Source organism: Pipra filicauda, unplaced genomic scaffold (assembly GCF_003945595.2).
Source record: "Pipra filicauda isolate LSUMZ 115617 unplaced genomic scaffold, ASM394559v2 scaffold407_size631318_pilon, whole genome shotgun sequence".
Classification (NCBI taxonomy): Eukaryota; Metazoa; Chordata; class Aves; order Passeriformes; family Pipridae; genus Pipra; species Pipra filicauda.
Window position 1 is genome coordinate 603,498 of NW_024104540.1, and position 16,494 is coordinate 619,991.

General features: G+C 50.6%; 2 protein-coding genes and 1 long non-coding RNA gene across 5 annotated transcripts; 2 read left to right on the forward strand and 1 right to left on the reverse strand.

The window, feature by feature from the left end:
- On the forward strand, positions 1 to 5,209 carry LOC114001615. Its single transcript, XR_005565040.1, has 5 exons — positions 1 to 116; positions 2,170 to 2,217; positions 2,481 to 2,545; positions 3,941 to 4,076; positions 4,417 to 5,209. It is a non-coding gene; the product is annotated as an uncharacterized LOC114001615 (long non-coding RNA).
- Positions 2,391 to 12,461, reverse strand: GJA9 (gap junction protein alpha 9). Its single transcript, XM_027746879.2, has 4 exons — positions 12,434 to 12,461; positions 6,294 to 6,361; positions 5,710 to 5,867; positions 2,391 to 4,568 (listed from the first exon to the last, which is right to left on the reverse strand). The coding sequence occupies exon 4, from the start codon at positions 4,545 to 4,547 to the stop codon at positions 2,985 to 2,987; it is 1,563 nt and encodes a 520-aa protein (XP_027602680.1). The 5' UTR covers positions 4,548 to 4,568; positions 5,710 to 5,867; positions 6,294 to 6,361; positions 12,434 to 12,461; the 3' UTR covers positions 2,391 to 2,984.
- On the forward strand, positions 7,927 to 15,647 carry LOC114001624 (NF-kappa-B inhibitor delta-like). 3 transcript variants are annotated; one of them, XM_027746897.2, is made up of 12 exons: positions 7,927 to 7,987; positions 8,695 to 8,783; positions 8,880 to 8,913; positions 9,160 to 9,281; positions 9,773 to 9,957; positions 10,517 to 10,622; positions 11,154 to 11,300; positions 12,063 to 12,114; positions 12,596 to 12,759; positions 12,998 to 13,111; positions 13,454 to 13,618; positions 15,265 to 15,647. In XM_027746897.2, the coding sequence occupies exons 1-12, from the start codon at positions 7,972 to 7,974 to the stop codon at positions 15,322 to 15,324; spliced, it is 1,254 nt and encodes a 417-aa protein (XP_027602698.1). In that variant the 5' UTR covers positions 7,927 to 7,971; the 3' UTR covers positions 15,325 to 15,647. The 3 variants fall into 3 exon arrangements, with proteins under 3 accessions (XP_027602698.1, XP_027602697.1, XP_027602699.1); XM_027746896.2 differs by lacking the exon at positions 15,265 to 15,647 and having other exon boundaries at positions 13,454 to 14,425; XM_027746898.2 differs by lacking the exons at positions 13,454 to 13,618; positions 15,265 to 15,647 and adding an exon at positions 13,878 to 14,425.
- Positions 15,648 to 16,494: the final 847 nt, after the last annotated feature.

Genomic DNA, 16,494 nt, shown 5'->3' on the forward strand with positions numbered 1-16,494 from the left:
CTCGGGCCTCGCCCCTGGCCGGGCTCTGAGGGCTCTGAAAGCACTGTCTCTCCGAGCGGCGGGGCGTGCCGCGGCCTTCGGCCGGAACGCTGAGCTGTCCTGCCGGGGCTCGAGGGGTAACTGCAGCGCGCTGAAATCACAGGATCACGGAGTATTTTGAGTTTGAAGGGACCTACAAGGATCATCAATTCCGACTGTCGGCCCTTCACAGGAGCATCCCCAAGAGTCACACCATGTGCCTGAGAGTACCATGTAAACACTCCTTGAGCTCTGGCAGCCTTGGTGCCATGAGCACTGCCCTGGGGAGCCAGTGCCCAGGCACCCTCTGGGGAAAGAACCTTTTCCTGACATCCAACCTAACCCTACCCTGACACAACTTCAGGCCATTCCCTGGGGTCCTGTCCCTGGTCCCCAGAGAGCAGAGATCGGTGTCTGCCCCTCCTCTTCCTCACACAAGGAAGTTGTAACTGCAATGAAGTCTCCCCTCAGTCTCCTCCAAGGTGAACAGACCAAGTGCCCTCAGCTGCTCCTCACACGGCTTCCCCTCAAGGCCCTTAACCATCTTTGTTGCCCTCCTTTGGACACTCGCTAATGGCTTAATATCTTTCTTGTATTGCAGTGGCCAAAACTGCCACAATATTGAAGGTGAAGCCTCCTCAGGGCAGAGCAGAGTAGGACAATCACAGGAGGGGGAAGTTGCAGCAAGCAGCAACTGCATAGCTGTCCACTCGAGGGGCTCCAAAGAGTGATAGGTGGTGAAATCTTTGCATCATAAGGAAAGTAATTTGCCTTAGCCTGTTTAAAAAAACACAGAAGTAGTTATACCTGTTTATTTTTGTGAAAGTCTCTGGTATCTACTGACAGATAAAATCTGTTTATTATAGAAGTTAAAAAAAAAAAAAAGAAACAACCAAATGATCTTGCACCTGTGATGTTAGGGTCTTTTCATACTTCTACTCTGTGCTCTTCTGCAACGTTTTCAGTTTTCACTGGAATTAAGTTACACTTTTCTGTTGGCAAGGTGCTGTGATGAAATGAAATATTTGACCCTTGTCCAGAAAAAAAAAAGTTAATAAAATTCTGCTCTCAGCAGCAGAAAAACAAATTCTTTTGTAACTCATCTTGAACAACAGAAATGCAAATGTCATATCCCATATGTAAGCATCTAAATGCTAACTTGTTATTATTTGGCAGTGGGACCGGAGTGCATTAAATACTAGGCTTTTTATTACAGAGACATTAAATGCAAAACAAGCATTAGCAGTTATCACCCGCAGAATCTTATGCATCAAGAAATGCAAGAGTTAAAGCCACAGTAGCAGTATTAACCTGCCTAAATCAGGCTATACATTTATGTGCATTTCAGTATATTACACAATGTTAAATTTTACAGTGTAAACAGAATTATGTAGGGCTGTATTTATGTACACACAAAGAACGATATGAGGTGAAAAGGATACCTGCTGAGAGAAATTTACAGTGAATAGTTGTAATAGTACTAATGTGTGTTTCGTACGTGGACAGGGCCAAAAGAGCTTTTTAGGTTATCAGGCTTCTTTTTTTGTAGTATTGTACAGCTTTTCAGCCACTCTGAAGCATGGCTGTCTGGTAAGCACAATAACAATGCACCTTAAAGGATTTAATTATGCTGAAACATCTCATAAAATATTTTTCCAGTACATGTACAGTAAATCCCATCCACTAGTAAAAAAAACATGTGTATACACTAATGCATCTCAGCTGTGACCACCTCACCAAGTATTTACAGCCTGTCAGTGCTGTGCGACTCAAGTAAATGTATTTCATACATAGAAAGCTCTATTACAAATGTAACATAGTATTTTGTTCATCTTTGCCTCCTTTACTATTTCAAGGTATTTCTTGGAACTTCCATTACACTGTATGGACCGGAGCAGCAAGTGAATGAATATCCTTAATGTCTTACTACCCCCATAAGAAGCATAAACAAAAATACTCCTTCTAAACAAGTATAAGCTTTGTTTGATTTAAAAGTTTGTCAGAATTTGAGGGAAAGACAACAGAAAGGGAGTAGTTTTACAATTTGATAAAGCTTTTATATGTCTTTTGACATTGTAACTGAAGGCAGGAATGTACTACTGTATTTACTTTTTTTTTCCTCTCTCTCTTTTTTTTTTCTATTTTCCACAGTAAGCCTTCTGGTTTGTGAAATTCAAAATTTCTGATTAATAAATTTCAGTAAGTTGTTTTCTGATTTAAAAAAAAAATTGCTATCTTTTTAGTGTTATGCAAAATGTCAAAATTAAAGCTCACAGCTTGTTTGCAATTCACGATGCTTTAAAAATGTAATAGTGTATTGAACTCTAATAGTAAAAGAAATTCACTTTGATTTTTCTGCTGAGGAAGTCAGTGGTGATACACTGAAAAAGAAAGTGTACCATGGAGTCAAAGAATTAGTGATCAGTATATGAAATGTTTTGTTCTTTTTGTATTTAACACAGTTTGAAGAGTGGGATATGTTTGACATTCTGCTTTCAGACAGCTATCAAAACTCTGAATTCTCAGAGTAAGTGGAAACATGTTTACCAAAAAGTTTTTCTGAGAGTGCCAGTGCCACCTTTAGCCTAATTTCATTTACTGGTCTTTGTAAAAGATATTGTTAGACTCTAAATTTTTTCTCCTACTTTTATTCAGTTTAAATAGTATTATCAGCTGTGATTTTATGCCAGACTTCTCCTAATATGTGGACTTAGAGGGAGTATGTTTTCCTTTTTAGCTGGAAGGAGTGTAGAAGTTTATACACCGAGGTCTATGCCACATTTTCTTTACAAAGGAAGTAAAGGGACTGTTTAAAAGTTACTTAGCTACTGTTCAAAGGGTTACACAACTTTTCTATCTATGTGAAAAAGCTGGTTAAAGTTGAATGATTTAGCTACTCTTACACACAGGTCTTGCTTATGTCTTCTTGTTCAGTAATTATTCCAGCATTGATGGCTTAACTCCCACTATATTTGAAGATCAGTAGGGGCACGCCTGCTGCTGGCATTACTTGACAGTGACAGTTGCCTGGACAGAGAGTAAAGCTTAGGACTATTCCAGTTTCTACTTTGTGTAGATTCTGAGCTCACCTCCTCTGTAGAGTCAGGAGTGTCTGGTCGGCTAAAATTTTTTACGTCAGTATTGTAAGGAGTTTGGGCGTTGTTTGCACTGAAACTGCTTTGTCTTCTGTTGCTGTTTTTTGGAAGAGAATTTGTCAAAGCTCCTGCGCTCTCAACCGTTGCTGAGCAGTTCCAAGACGAACCAATTCCGTGCTGTTGCCTAAAACTGGTACAAGGAAAAGTTGTATTGGGTTGCAGTGAAGTTTGAGATGGCATGTCAGTAAAGCTTCTCAAACACATGGTTGAAGCCATATCTGCATTCTGAGTAACAACAAGGAAATGTTTCTTTTCGGCCTCTTTTTGTGCATCATGCGCTTCAGTCCCAAGCTCACCAAGAAAACCCTCGTTATTATTCATGCTGGTATTTTGAGTCTGATTGTCTAAGGCATTTGTAGTTGGCCTCTTCTTTGGCAATTTATTCTCCTGATTGCAATGGGTGTAATTACTGCTGCTTTCTGTATGATTATTTTGCACAGACTGAAACAGAGAAGGAGAAATTAGAACCGGGTAGACGGTAGTGTCAGTTTGCTTTTCCATTAAAAAGGTATAACTGCTAAGTGCACAAGGAAGAGTTTTCTGAGGGGTGGTGGGTATTCCGAAAGAAGATTGCGGTATCACAGAGTATTTCTTAGACGTGTTTATGTGGAAATTGTCAGAGTCGTCCTTGTTTTTATTCTGCTCACAAAGTCCTATTTTAATTTTTCGGAATCCTAAGTGGATAATTTCCAGGATATTTAAAAGCAATGATACAGTCGCTATTGACTGCATGAATAATATAAAGACTGTCTTTTCTGTTGGTCTAGATACAAAGCAGTCAACTGTGTTTGGACATGGATCTCTCTGACATTTATAAAGGGGATCTAGATGAAAGCCATAAAGGAGATACTGCCCAATCATAAAACCGACTTCCACTGCAGACCGTGTGAAAATATGTATCACGTAAGTGCAGAGCAAAGATCCTCTCAGGGGTGCTTTATTTAGCTTTCTTTGATCCAATTGCCGGAGTTCTCTCTCCAGCCTTTTACGATCTTCAGTCATTTCTAATTTGGTGCTTCCAAGTTCCACCTTTACCTGAGCTTTCTTTTTTTGCCTCTCTTTTTCCAAGACTCTTAGTCTGTATAAGGCATGACCCATATACACCAAGGAAGGGGAAGACACAAATATAACTTGCAAGACCCAGTATCTTATGAGAGAGATGGGAAAGGCCTCATCATAGCACACATTTCTGCAACCAGGTTGCTCGGTATTGCATATAAATTCTGATTGCTCATCATTCCAGACATCCTCGGTTGCCACTCCAAGGACAAGCATTCGAAATATGAAGAGGATCGTTAGCCAAATCTTTCCAATAATAGTAGAATGGATGTGGACCTCCTCTAAAATGCCTCCGAGGAAATTCCAGTCTCCCATGGTTATTCTGCCATCTTAACACTAAAATGTATGAGAGAAAAAAAGTATAAAACATTATAAAATCTGCATTCCTTCCTTAATGCATTACAAAAAAAAGTAACACTGGGCAAAACTATCGTAGCTTACACGGTAACCATAGCAACATGAACAACTGCTCACTGATAATCTGGGTATTATTTTCTCTCATCTACAAGATGGAGAACTGCATCATCTGCCCGTGTCTACTTTATCTTTAAAAGATATCCTGATAAGCATATCCCTATGAGGTATTAAGCACCCTCAGACTGCATCAGATCAGTGGAAACTAAGGTACCTCGACTTGTAGCAGGATTTTAAGAGCATTAGTGATCCATTTGAACCATCATATGATAAAAATGTAAGAGCAGTATGTTATACTCAGGACACTTATGAAGTGTCCTAAGTGTCCTTGGAACATCTTTTTCAGATGTTCCAAGTCCCACATCACAGCTGAAGTTATGGTAATGTCTAATTACTGTTTCACAGTGGAAACTGGTTATACAAAGGAACTCCAGAGGGAATAAAGCATCTCACTAAAATTTCTTCGTTAATTTAAAAAATATATTTAAGCATATAATTTTGTGCAGACAGACATTTGCTCTTTGTTTGCGGATGTCGATGATAAATAAATAGAATTACCATAATCGGTCTTGTTTCCTCTGATCTATGACACCTGCATTTAAAATAGTGAATAAGGGCCTAAGTGTCAAGAGTTACTATTTTTGGCTACAATTCTTTGAAAAATAAATGATTTATACAAAAATTCTTTACCAGCATTATGTCTGGGGATAAGCAGTACATCTGTAGATTTACCTTTTCATTGTATGTACAGCACAATTCAATAGATTTCAGTTATACTGAAAAGGAGAATAGTATCTTTTTTTCAGTATTTTTTAGGAAAAAAGTGGTTTAACATAGCTTTTCCTGTTCAAATGGGATTAATTTTCACCCTGTAAAATAAGTGTTAAGAAATGAGAAGGAAGTTGGAGTCTTACGGTTGCAATACTGATGACTATAGAGGGAACTTCATGTAAAGGCAGCCTTCTAAACATGAAAATACTCTTGCAAATCAGTATACAAATAGGCAAGTTAGACATTTTTTAAAGAGAAGAAAATTAAAAATAAAATTAAAAATAAAACGTACCTTTCTTTACAAAAATGTGTAAAACTAAACATCTGCGACGTCCAATAAAAAGTTACAACCACTGCCATCTTCCATCCATCTGAGTAAATTGTTCTGGAGGCGGCATTAGCAGTGCAACGGCCAAGGACACAGCCTGCTATTAATGTGTAACTCCACCGCTAGGACCAATATGAGTTAAGAAGTATATAGGACTATAATGTTCTTTTAGGTGATTCTCATCAGTGCTCTACAAAAGTGTATTCCTGTTTCAAATGTCCTGCGAAGGGTGAATAAACTTCCTCTGCTGAGCACTCTAAAAAGCTAATCATTATATTTTAATTTTGGTGCTGAGGATCAGTCAATAGGTCATGTCCGATTTCATAGTTAAATGACAGCTTGCCTGGAAGTACTTAATCATTTTGGCAAACTAGCAGTCTGCAGCCAGCCATTTCCAGGATTCTAAACATATATCTCTTCTATGGAGTACTTAAAGTGTGTTTCTAAACATTTTTCTGTTCTTGGTAAAAAATCATCTAAGTCTGCTGAAGTGGTCCACTGGCACCCCCACACCCTCCCAGCTCCTGCAAGGATGCTGAAGAAGATACGTTTGAAAACCCTGAGTATTCAGTGAGACTGAACTACCGTGGCTGGAGGTTTACTTGTTCTGTAAAAGCTAAATGTTAAGGCGAACATTTAATGGTCTGCACACCATGTTCTGGGATGCGTTGCCTCATTCAAAACAGTATCGCAGTCAAATAACAAGCAGGTTCGCTGCAAAATGTCCCCCCAAAGTTTTAATGACTATATTATGTTTTCTTAGTTTAGGGTCAAATGTCACAGTAATCATTAATCATTCAATCATGGAAATATTCTCTGAAGATCAAGGCCTTTTTATTCCTATTCATCAATAATGTCTACTTTGTGTGCACAATTGATTTTTATTTTCTACCGTATTTGTCTGACCCACAATGGCCAGCTAGATAATTAGAGGCACAAACATTGGTGACATGTCCTGTGGGCTTTCAGGGTAACATGGACTCAGTCCCATAGTTTTCTTTCAGTAGTGAAGTAGGATCACAAATAATAAACTGCAATAATGAGAAATCTGGACAACCGTACTACTCAATGTTGTCTTTAAGACCACCAAATTCAGAAGTACTGTGTTTGAAGGCAGATCAGAGATTACCCTATGAAGACTGAGGCACATACTCTTCACATTCGTCTGTTTTCTGGGCTGACTTTTGATTGCTAAGAAGACACACATGCAAATCAGTAGGTGCACATTTACGTTTTCACTTTCACAAGCAAAATTTCTGAAGATGTCCTGTCATGTATCGGGTTTAAGGTGGTTTGGTTTTTGTTTGGTTTTTTTTAGTTTCTGTCTGCCTTTATCTTAGTTTGCTGTTGATATTTTTTAATTCATTTCTCTCTTAGTTCCTTAACTTCAAAAATTTGAGTTTTCTATCTACTTTTATCTAGTTTGCTGTCTCCTTTCCTCTACTAATCTCTTGGCTTTACGATTTTGCTTACATATATGCACTGCTACTGTAACTTGCTCTTTTTAGTTCTCTCTTGACTGTCTTGCTCCTTTTTGCATTTTCAAGTTTCCTTCCATGTCTACTTTGATCAGGCTCACTCTCCCTATTTTTTTCTTGCTGTTTGTCTCATTGAGATCTCCACTGCACTCCATTAAGTCACCCTTAGACTGGGGAGTGTGGGGAGACATGCCCCACAAAAGTGGGGCACAGGGGGAGCAGTAACGCCCCCCCCAACTCGGGGTCCTGGGGAAACCCCCTCCCCGGAGTGTGTCATCCTCCCCCCAAATAAAGGCACCAGCCTTTATTTGATCTTGGAGGTCTTCATGGTCTTGATAGGTCTCGTGGTCTGCTGGGGTTGGGGGGACAGAGCCTCCCCTCCAAATTGGTCAGAGTCCCCACAAATGGCACAGAGACTAGCTGAAAAATGATTGGGGGGCTGAGGGGGACCCTGGGGAACCCCCCGGCTTTGTCGCCCCCAATCGCTGCCGATGACGTCACATGGGAACAGCCCAGGTACCTTCCTGGGATCCCCCTCCCGCCTCCCACCCAGTTGCCCCCGGCCCCCCCTCGATTGGGTCCCACGGGGCCCCCGAGGCTCCGCCCCCCCCCCCCCCCCCCCCGTGTCGCAACAGTGACACTGCTGGCGTTTTGGTGGCGTTTCCCTCCGGGGCGGGGCCTCCCCCTCGCCCCCCCAAAACGGTCCCCGCGCCCGCCCCGGCCCCATTTGCCTCCGGGACCCCGCGGGATGCGGCCTCAGAGAGGTAAGGCGGGGAGGGCGCGGGCCCTTTAAGAGCTCTGGGAGGGGGTGCTGGCCCTTTAAGACACCTGGAAGGGGACTCTGGCCCTTTAAGACCCTCCTTTACGGGACACTGGCCCTTTAAGAGCTACTTTTAGGGAACACTGGCCCTTTAAGACTCGCTTTTAGGGAACATTGGCCCTTTAAAAATCGAGGAGGGGAATGCTGGCTCTTTAAGAGAGCGGGAGGGACACACGCACACAGACACGCACACAGACACGCACACAGACACACACACACGCCCTTTAAGCGGAGATGGGGGTGGCGGGGGAATTCCCGTGTCCCCTCCGCCGGATTCTCCCGGCGGGGGTCAGGGGGATCCCGCGGCGGCGGGGCCAGCGGGGGCGGGCGGTGACGCAGTGGGAATCCTCGTGACTTCACGACAGGGGCATTCCCGCCTCGCCGCGAGGGCACCGTGGGTTTGAGGAGTCCCGGGACTCCTCAAATGCGGGGCGGGGGGGTGGCCGGGAGTTCGGGTGGCGTAGGGGGTTTTGGGGGGGGGGGTGTCTTAGGAGTTCGGGGGAAACCCCCGGAGGTCTGGGGGGTACCCGAGGGTCTGGAGCGGTCCTGGGAGTTTGGCGGGATCTCAGGGATTCAGGGGAGATCTCAGGAGTTTTAAGGGTCTCCCAGGCACTCCGGTAACCCCCCAAATCCCTCCTTGCCCCTTCTCAGGCCCCCCCCGCGCAACTCCCCCCCAGACGGTAAAGCAGCTGCTGAAGGAGCTGCGGCAGCAGCAGAGCGGGGAAGGGGCGAGACCCTCGGTGAGTCACGCCCCCTCCTCCAGGTGACATTCCCCTCCGGGACACTGTCCTCCCCCTCCCCTCGCTGACCCCCTCACTGTCCCCTCTGCCCTCCAGGGTTTGGCTGTGCCCGCCCCACGCCCCGTGCACGGTGAGTGACCTCTGACCCTCCCGGTGTCCCTCAAATCCCATTCATTGCCCTCCCACTCCCCTCCTGTGCCCCTCTGTGGCTCCAATTGTCCCCCTCATGCCCCCCAGTTTCCCCCCATTGCTCCCCCAATCCCCCCTTGTGCCTCCTAAATCCTCCCCATGTCCCCCCATTGCCCTCCCCAATCCTTCCCAATCAACCTCGAGCCCGCCCCTATGTCTCTTCCCCTCACATCTGGTCTTCCCTTAGGTGCCACCTGGCCCAGACCCCATCTAGTGACCCCCAAGCCTTGTGGGGTCTCCCCTGTGTCCACCCCCAGTGGCCTGGTGGGGGCCCATGGGGAAGGGGCCCATGGTCTGGAGGGTTTTCAGGTGAGAGGGAAGTCAGGGGGGGCAATGGGAGGGAAATGGTGGGTACAACTGGGAGTTAAATGGGGGTCAATGGGGTGAAATGAGGGGGGAAATGGGGTCCACTGTGGGGGCAATGGTAGGAATGGGGAGGAAATTAGTGGCAAAGGAGGACAGATGGGGAAAATGGGGGAGGACATCTGGGGGGAATGGGGGGCAATGGGGAGTTAAATAGGGGCAATGAGAGGGTTAAGGGGGGCAATGGGAGGGAATGGGAGAAAATGAGGGAGAATGGGGGAAATAGGAGGGCCATAGGGGGCAATGGGGGAAGCAGTGGGGGAGATGGGGAAAATGGGGGTAATAGGGGACAATGGGGTGGCACCTGGGTAAGGCAAAGGGAGAGAAATGGGGGGGAAATGGGAGGGTTACTGGGGCAGGATTTGGGGGGGGCCTGGTCCCAGTTACCCCTCAGGGCTCCAGGCCCCCCCCCCTTGATCTCTGCTTATCCCCCCAAGGTTGCTGCTACCCCTGGCCCTGCCTGGACCCACCCCCCCATGCCAGGTGGGGAATTTGGGGGCCCCCCGATGGGGAAGGAGACCTCAGACCCTGATCTTGACCCTCGGGAACTGGCGGTCGCCCGTGCTGCGCTGTGGGGCCAAGACCCCTGGGATCTCCTGTGGCAGGACGAGGAGGGGGACACGTGAGGGGGGACCATGGGGGCCGTGGGGGGTACAGAGGTCATGGGGGGTATGGGGGTTCTCCATGAGGGGTCAATGGGCTGGGCTCAATGGGGGCAGTGGCGAGATCCGTGGAGGGTATTTGGGTCGAGGGGGGCAATGGAAGGGTCAATGGAGGAAGCAAATGGGGGACTCACTGGGGGAGCCAGTGGGAGGGGAAATGGGGAAGTCGGGGGGGATCAGTGGAATGTCAATGGGGCCCATGGGGAGGAGAATGGGAGAGCAAAGGGGAGGCAACGGGGTGAATGTGGGGTCAATAGGAGGGGTCAGTATGGGGTGAATGGGGGGTAAATAGGAGGGTCAACAGGGAGTTCAGTGGTGGGCCAAGGGGGGCAACAGTGGGCCAGTGGGGGGATAATGGGGAGGCAATGGGGCTGTCAATGGTGCAGTCAGTGGGGCAAGAAGGGTGCTGGGAAGCCCCCGGGGCAGTTGTGGGGTGCTGAGAGGAGCCACAGGGTGACAGATCCCTGGGGGGGTGTCTGGGGGTCAAGGGAGTTCCGTCTAACCCCCCTCCACCCCCAGGCTGCTGCACGTGCTCTGTGCAGGGGGGCTGCGGGTGGCCGCCCGGGCTGCAGCCGAGGCTCTGCGGGATCTGGGAGGGCTCGAGATGCGGGAGCACCTGGGAAAGGTGAGGGGGCAGCACAAGGGGTAAAAAAGGGGGCTATGAGGGCAGTAAGTGAGTCCTCATGGGGCAATAAGGGGGTGGCGGGGGTAAAAGGGCAAGAATGGCGTGATCCCAGGGTTATGGGGGTAATTAATTATGGGGGTGGGGTAGTTAATTCTGGGGTAATTAATCACAGGGTTCTGTCACAGCCTAATAATGGGGTGATGGGTGAGTGATGGGGGGAAAAGGGGTAATTAGTAATGGGGTAATTAGAGGCCACTAAAGGGCTAATGAAGGGGCGGTTAATAACAGAAAATTATTTAGGGGATGGTAAGAGGGTGATAAGGGGGGCAGAACAGTAACAGTGCACCAGGGTGATAATTTGGGGGTTGGGGGTGCCAGGTTGTCCCTACCACCCCTGATTCCCCCAGACCCCACTGACCCTCCCTTTCCCTCCACTAGACCCCCATAGACACCTCTTTTATCCTCAAGACCCCCTGACCTCCCCCCCAGACTCCCTCAGATCTCCATGACCCCCCGCTTCTGCCCTCCCAGACCCCGCTGCTGGTGGCAGCAACAGCGGCGGCCCCAGGAATTGTGCGGGACCTGCTAGTCTTGGGAGCCGATCCTGATGCTGCTGACCACAGAGGCCGGACAGCCCTGCACCTGGCAGCAGCCTATGGGCACCCTGAAATTCTCCAGGTGAGACCACAACCCCAAAATCCTCCAGGTAAGATGCCAAACCCCTCCCTGGGCTCCCCAAAATCCTCCAGGTGAGACCCAACCCCCCAAATCCTACAGGTGAGACCCCCAACCCTCCCTCCCCTGAGCCCCAAAGTCCTCCAGGTGACACCTCAAACTCCAAATCCTTCAGGTGAGACTGCAAACCCCATGAAACCCTCTAGGTGAGAACCCCAAACCCCAAATCCTGTATGTGAGGCCCTACACCCCCAAATCCTACATGTGAGACCACAAATCCTCCATGTACCACCCCAAACCCCACTCAGGCTTCCTCGAATCCTCCAGGTGGAACCCCAACCCCTGCAGGGCCTGGGCAACCAGAGGGGACCCAGGGGGACCGCAACACTTGCCCTGGGGGGTGTCAGGTGTCCAGGAGGGACCCCAACCCTCATGGCAGAACTGAAAACAGGCCCCTAAAGGACTCAGTTGTCCTGTGGGACCCGAAAAACGGCCCAGAGAGGGCCCAGGTGTCTGTCTGGGACCACCAAACCCCCATGGGGGACCCCAGAATCACCTCAGTGGGACCCAGGCATCTGATGCCCTGTTATTGGGGACCTCAAAACCCCCCAAAGGGGTCCCATGTGTCCGGGAGCCACCAAAACTGGCCCAGAGGGGTCCCGGTTGTCCAGGAGGGACCCGAGACCCCTAGAGCAGACTCCACGACCCTCCCAAAGGGGTCCTAAGTGTCCAGGGGGACCCCAAATCTCTTCCCCGCCTTTCCAGGCCATGATGTCCTCGGGGGTCCCTGTCAATATGGAGGCCAGAAACTTTGAGGGTCAGTAAATCTGGGGGGGCCTAGGGTGGGGAAGGGGCTCAGGCTGGGTCCCTGAGTTTGGGGTGGGGGGATTCTTGGGAAGTCCTGGAGTCCTTTTTTGGGGGAGACCAGGGGAGGTTCAGTTGAGGGGTCCCCATTTGGGGGGGGTTAAGGCGTTACTGATTTGGGACATCTGAGGAGTCCCCAATTTCAGTGTCTTGGAGGGGTCCCACTTGAGAGGACTTCAGCGTGGAGGAGTTGGGGGTCCCTGCTTTGAGGGGGTCCCTGGGAATCTCCATTTTTTTGGTATCTCTTAGGGGGGTTCATGGTGGAGACATACCTGCTTTGTGGTGCTGGGGGTGCCCAGTTTGGGGGTCCCAGTTAGTTGATGGAGGAGCATCTGGGGATGTGTGTCTTGGGGGGGCCCCTGGCAGGATTTTTAGTTCCAGGGGGGCTCTGTTTAGGGAGGGCCCATTCTGACCCACTTCGTTCCCCTCCTCAGGCCAGACGCCCCTGCACTGCGCTGTCCTAGCCCACAATGCGTCACTGCAGGAGGGGACAACCCCCTCGGGGGGCCCTGTGGGGGGATCCCCCGCTCCCACCCTCCAGGACCGACTCCGCTGTGTTGAACTGCTGCTGCAAATGGGGGCAGACAGCAGCAGCCAGGTATGGACACCCCCAGGATACGCAGGTGCCCCCCAGACCCCCAGGTATCCCTCAGACCCCCTGGGTGCATGCCCAGCCCCCTGTGCCACTCTCCAAAGACCACTGTGTCCTGCCTCAAGGTCCCCATGAGCTGGGTAGACCCGAGCTCCCAGGCACTGGGGTCTGAGGGGGTCAGGGGGAAGTTGCAGGGGAGGTGGGACTCCCTATGGGACCCCCTCAACTCCTGTCTCCCTCCCAGGACACCAAGAGCAGCCTGACAGCCCTACATCTGGCTGTGCGGGGCAGCAACCTGGCCCTGGCCCACCTACTGCTGCGCCAGCCTGGCGCAGCCCCACGCCTGGTCAATATGAAGGTTTGGGGGGCTTGGAGGGAGCTCTGAGATGCTCTATGGGGGGCCCTAAGGGGGTGATCAGAGGTGTATGTGGGGCACCGTGGGGGGCTCTGGGGTCCCCCCAGGGCTTAGAGAGGCACTGGGGGCTGGGGGGTGGTGTCTGTGGGGGGCTGGGGGGGGGGGTAGAGGGGACTTTAGCGGGGTTTTGGGGGGTTCAGGGAGATCAAAACGGCCGGGGGGGCTTTGGGGTATCTGTGGAGGGGCTGGGGTGGCTGGAGGTGTCAGATCTTGAGGATCTCTGAGGTACCTCTCAGGGGGCTGGAGGGTGATTTGGAGGTGCCCTGAGCCTCTCACGTCCCCCAGGCCCATGGGAACACCCCCCTGCACATGGCAGCAGCACTGCCCGGAACCCCCAGCCAGGAGCCCCTCGTGCGGCTGCTCCTGGCCTGGGGGGCTGACCCCAGTGCCCGAAACCTGGAGCATGACCTGCCTCAGGGGCTGCTGCCCCCTGGGCCCCCCGGAGACCAGGTGGGACCCCTGCATCCCCACCCCCAGCACCCCCCTAGCACCCTGCTGCATCCAAAAACCTCCTGCTGGTGGGGAGGAAATGCCCCAAATCACTCCTGGAACACCAAAATCCCACTGTTTTATCCCAAATCCCTCTGTTTTACCCCAAATCCTGCTTTTGTACCCCAAATCCCATTGCTTTACCCCGCATTGGTCACAGCCAGCATAGCTTCATGAGGGGAAAGTCCTGCTTGTTGAACCTCATTTCCTTCTATGACAGGGTAACCCACTTGGTTGATCTAGGAAAGACAGGAGATGTAATCCTTTTGGATTTCAGTAAAGCTTATGACACAGTCTCTCCCAGGATCCTTCTGGACAAACTGTCCAGCCCACAGCTGGATAAACACATTATGTGGTGGGGGAGCCGTTGGCTAATGAGTCGGGCACAGAAGGTGACAGTGACTGGAGTGACATCAGATTGTGACCTGTCACTAGTGGGGTTCCACAGGGCTCCATCTTGGGCCCTGTGCTCTTCAACATCATAATCTATGACTTGGATGCAGGACTGGAAGGGATACTACTTAAGTTTGCTGATAACATTGAACTGGAGGAGCCGTCGAGTCACTCGAAGGCAGGGAGGCCCTGCAGAGACATCTCAACAAATCTGAGAGATGTGCAATCACCAACTGAGTGAAGTTTAACAAGGGCAAGTGCCGGATTCTGCACCTGAGGCGGGGCAACCCTGGCTTTGTGTATAGACTGGGGAATGAGAGGCTCGAGAGCAGCTGCGGGAAGGGACCTGGGGGTCCCGGTCGATGGCCAGTTGGCCCTGAGTCAGCAGTGCCCTGGCAGCCAGGAGGGCCAACCTGGGAGGCATAAGGCAAAGCATCACCAGCCAGTCAAGGGAGGGGATTGTCCGGCTCTGCTCTGTACTGAGGCGGCCTCACCTCGAGTCCTGGGGACAGTTTTGGGCATCACAATATAGAGAAGACACTGAGGTAAGGAGAACATCCAAAGGAGGCCACAGGGATGAGGAAGGGTCCAGAGGAGAAGCTTTATGAGGAACAGCTGAGGGCACTTGGTTTGTTCAGTCTGAGGTCAGACCTCACTGGGCTCTTCAACATCCTCATGAGGGCAGGTACTAACCTCTTCACTCTTGTGACCAGTGACAGGACCCAAGGGAATGGCTGGAGCTGTGCCAGGGGAGGTTTAGGCTGGGTATCGGGAAAAAGTTCTTCCCCCAGAGGGTGGCTGGGGCTCCCCAGGGCAGTGGTCACGGCCCCAAGGCTGACAGAATGCAAGCAGTGTTTGGACAATGCTCTCAGGGACATGGTGGGATTGTTGGGGTCTCTCCTCTTGAACAGGGCCAGGAATTGGACTAGATGATGCTTGTTGGTCCCTTCCAACTTAGCATATTCTATTATAGCCTGCTGCTTTATCCCAAAATCCTGCCACTCGCCTCAAAATCTTGCTTTTTTTACCCCAAATCCTGCTCTTTTACCCCCTAAATCCCACTGCTTTACCCTCAAATCTTGCTGATTTACCCTCCCCATTTTCACAATCCCTGAACCGTGGAGTCCCACCCGAGGACATTCAGGTGACACCCCTGTATTTTGGTGTCAAACCCTGGGATTTGGGGATCTCGCTGACCCCTCCCTCCCCCACAGCTCCGCCTCCTCCTGAGGAGCCGCCGCGGGTCCCGCCGGTCCCCCCCGACGACCGAGTGATGTCATAGGGGCGGGGTCTCCTGAGTATGGGGGTGGCACACCTCCATATGGGGGGATTCCCCACCGTATCCGTTTTTCCTGATTTCAGTGAAATTGCCCACAAATTTCTGTGAAATGAGTTTGAACCACATTGGTTTGGGGAGGGGAGGAGTGGAAGAAGGGGGGATCCAGGCCCCCTTTCCCCCCAGTACACTCCTCCCTCCCCGGCCTCGTTAATGGAGGTTGCTAATGAGGTGCAGGTCCCCCCAAATTGGGGCATTTGGGGTGGAGAACCTCAAAACTGAGGAATTCTGGAATTAAATAAATATATTGTTAAAATCTGAGTCCAGTTTTTCCCAGTCCCCTCAGTCCCTCCCAGTGCATCCCAGTCCTTCCTCAGTGCATCAAAAGGGGGGAAAAGGGCTTTGAATTGAGGGACAAACCTTCTTTTCCGTTATTTGAAGGATTAAATCGAGGAAACCCCCTTCTTTGGCACCATTTTAAGGCCTTAAATCGAGGGGGAAAACGGCAGGAAACGCGAGAGTACAAGGGAAAAAAATCCGACGAGAAAAGGGCAGTAACCATAAGCCCCACAAATCCTGAAGGTCACCCACCAGACCTGGGGGGGGGGGGGGGGCGAGGGGGGTGCTGGGAAAGCTGCAGAGGGGACACACCCCTTAGAACCATCAAACCCCTCCCAGCACCCCCCAAACCATCCCAGCTCCTCCAACCCACCCTCAAACCTTCCCAACAGCATCCAACACCATTTTAGCCACCTGTAGCCCCACTTTAGCCCACTTCAACCCCACCCAGCACCACTTAAAGCCCAATCAGTGCCCCTAAGTCCTCTCCTCCCCCCTCCGCAACCGCAAATTGCGGGGTCATCACCCCTAAAATGTGAGAAGGGGACCACAAACTGCGGGTGAGGGAACCCCAGGGAGCCGAAAAAGCGGAGGGGGAGCCGCAGTAAGAAAGCGAAGCCGGGCGGTCGGGCGGCGGGGTGGGGGGGCAGGCAAGGTGGCGACGCCGGCGCGTACGCAGTCGTTGGCAAGACGCCGGCGATCACGTGGTAAGTAAGGGCAGCCAGGAGAGGGACCGGCGACGCATGCGCAGTGGCTCTCGTGGCGGTGCAGCGCTCCCTGCTCGAGTTAAGGGCCGGTTCCGGTGTCCCGTCTCTCCCGGGGTGTGTGT

Excerpts from the sequence above, each read along its gene's own strand:
- GJA9 (XM_027746879.2), bottom strand. The coding sequence starts at position 4,547 with ATGGGAGACTGGAATTTCCTCGGAGGCATTTTAGAGGAGGTCCACATC.
- LOC114001624 (XM_027746896.2), top strand. Across the intron at positions 9,958-10,516 it reads CAGGACGAGGAGGGGGACAC|GCTGCTGCACGTGCTCTGTG; the intron begins GTGAGGGGGGAC and ends CTCCACCCCCAG. Across the intron at positions 12,760-12,997 it reads GGGCAGACAGCAGCAGCCAG|GACACCAAGAGCAGCCTGAC; the intron begins GTATGGACACCC and ends TCTCCCTCCCAG.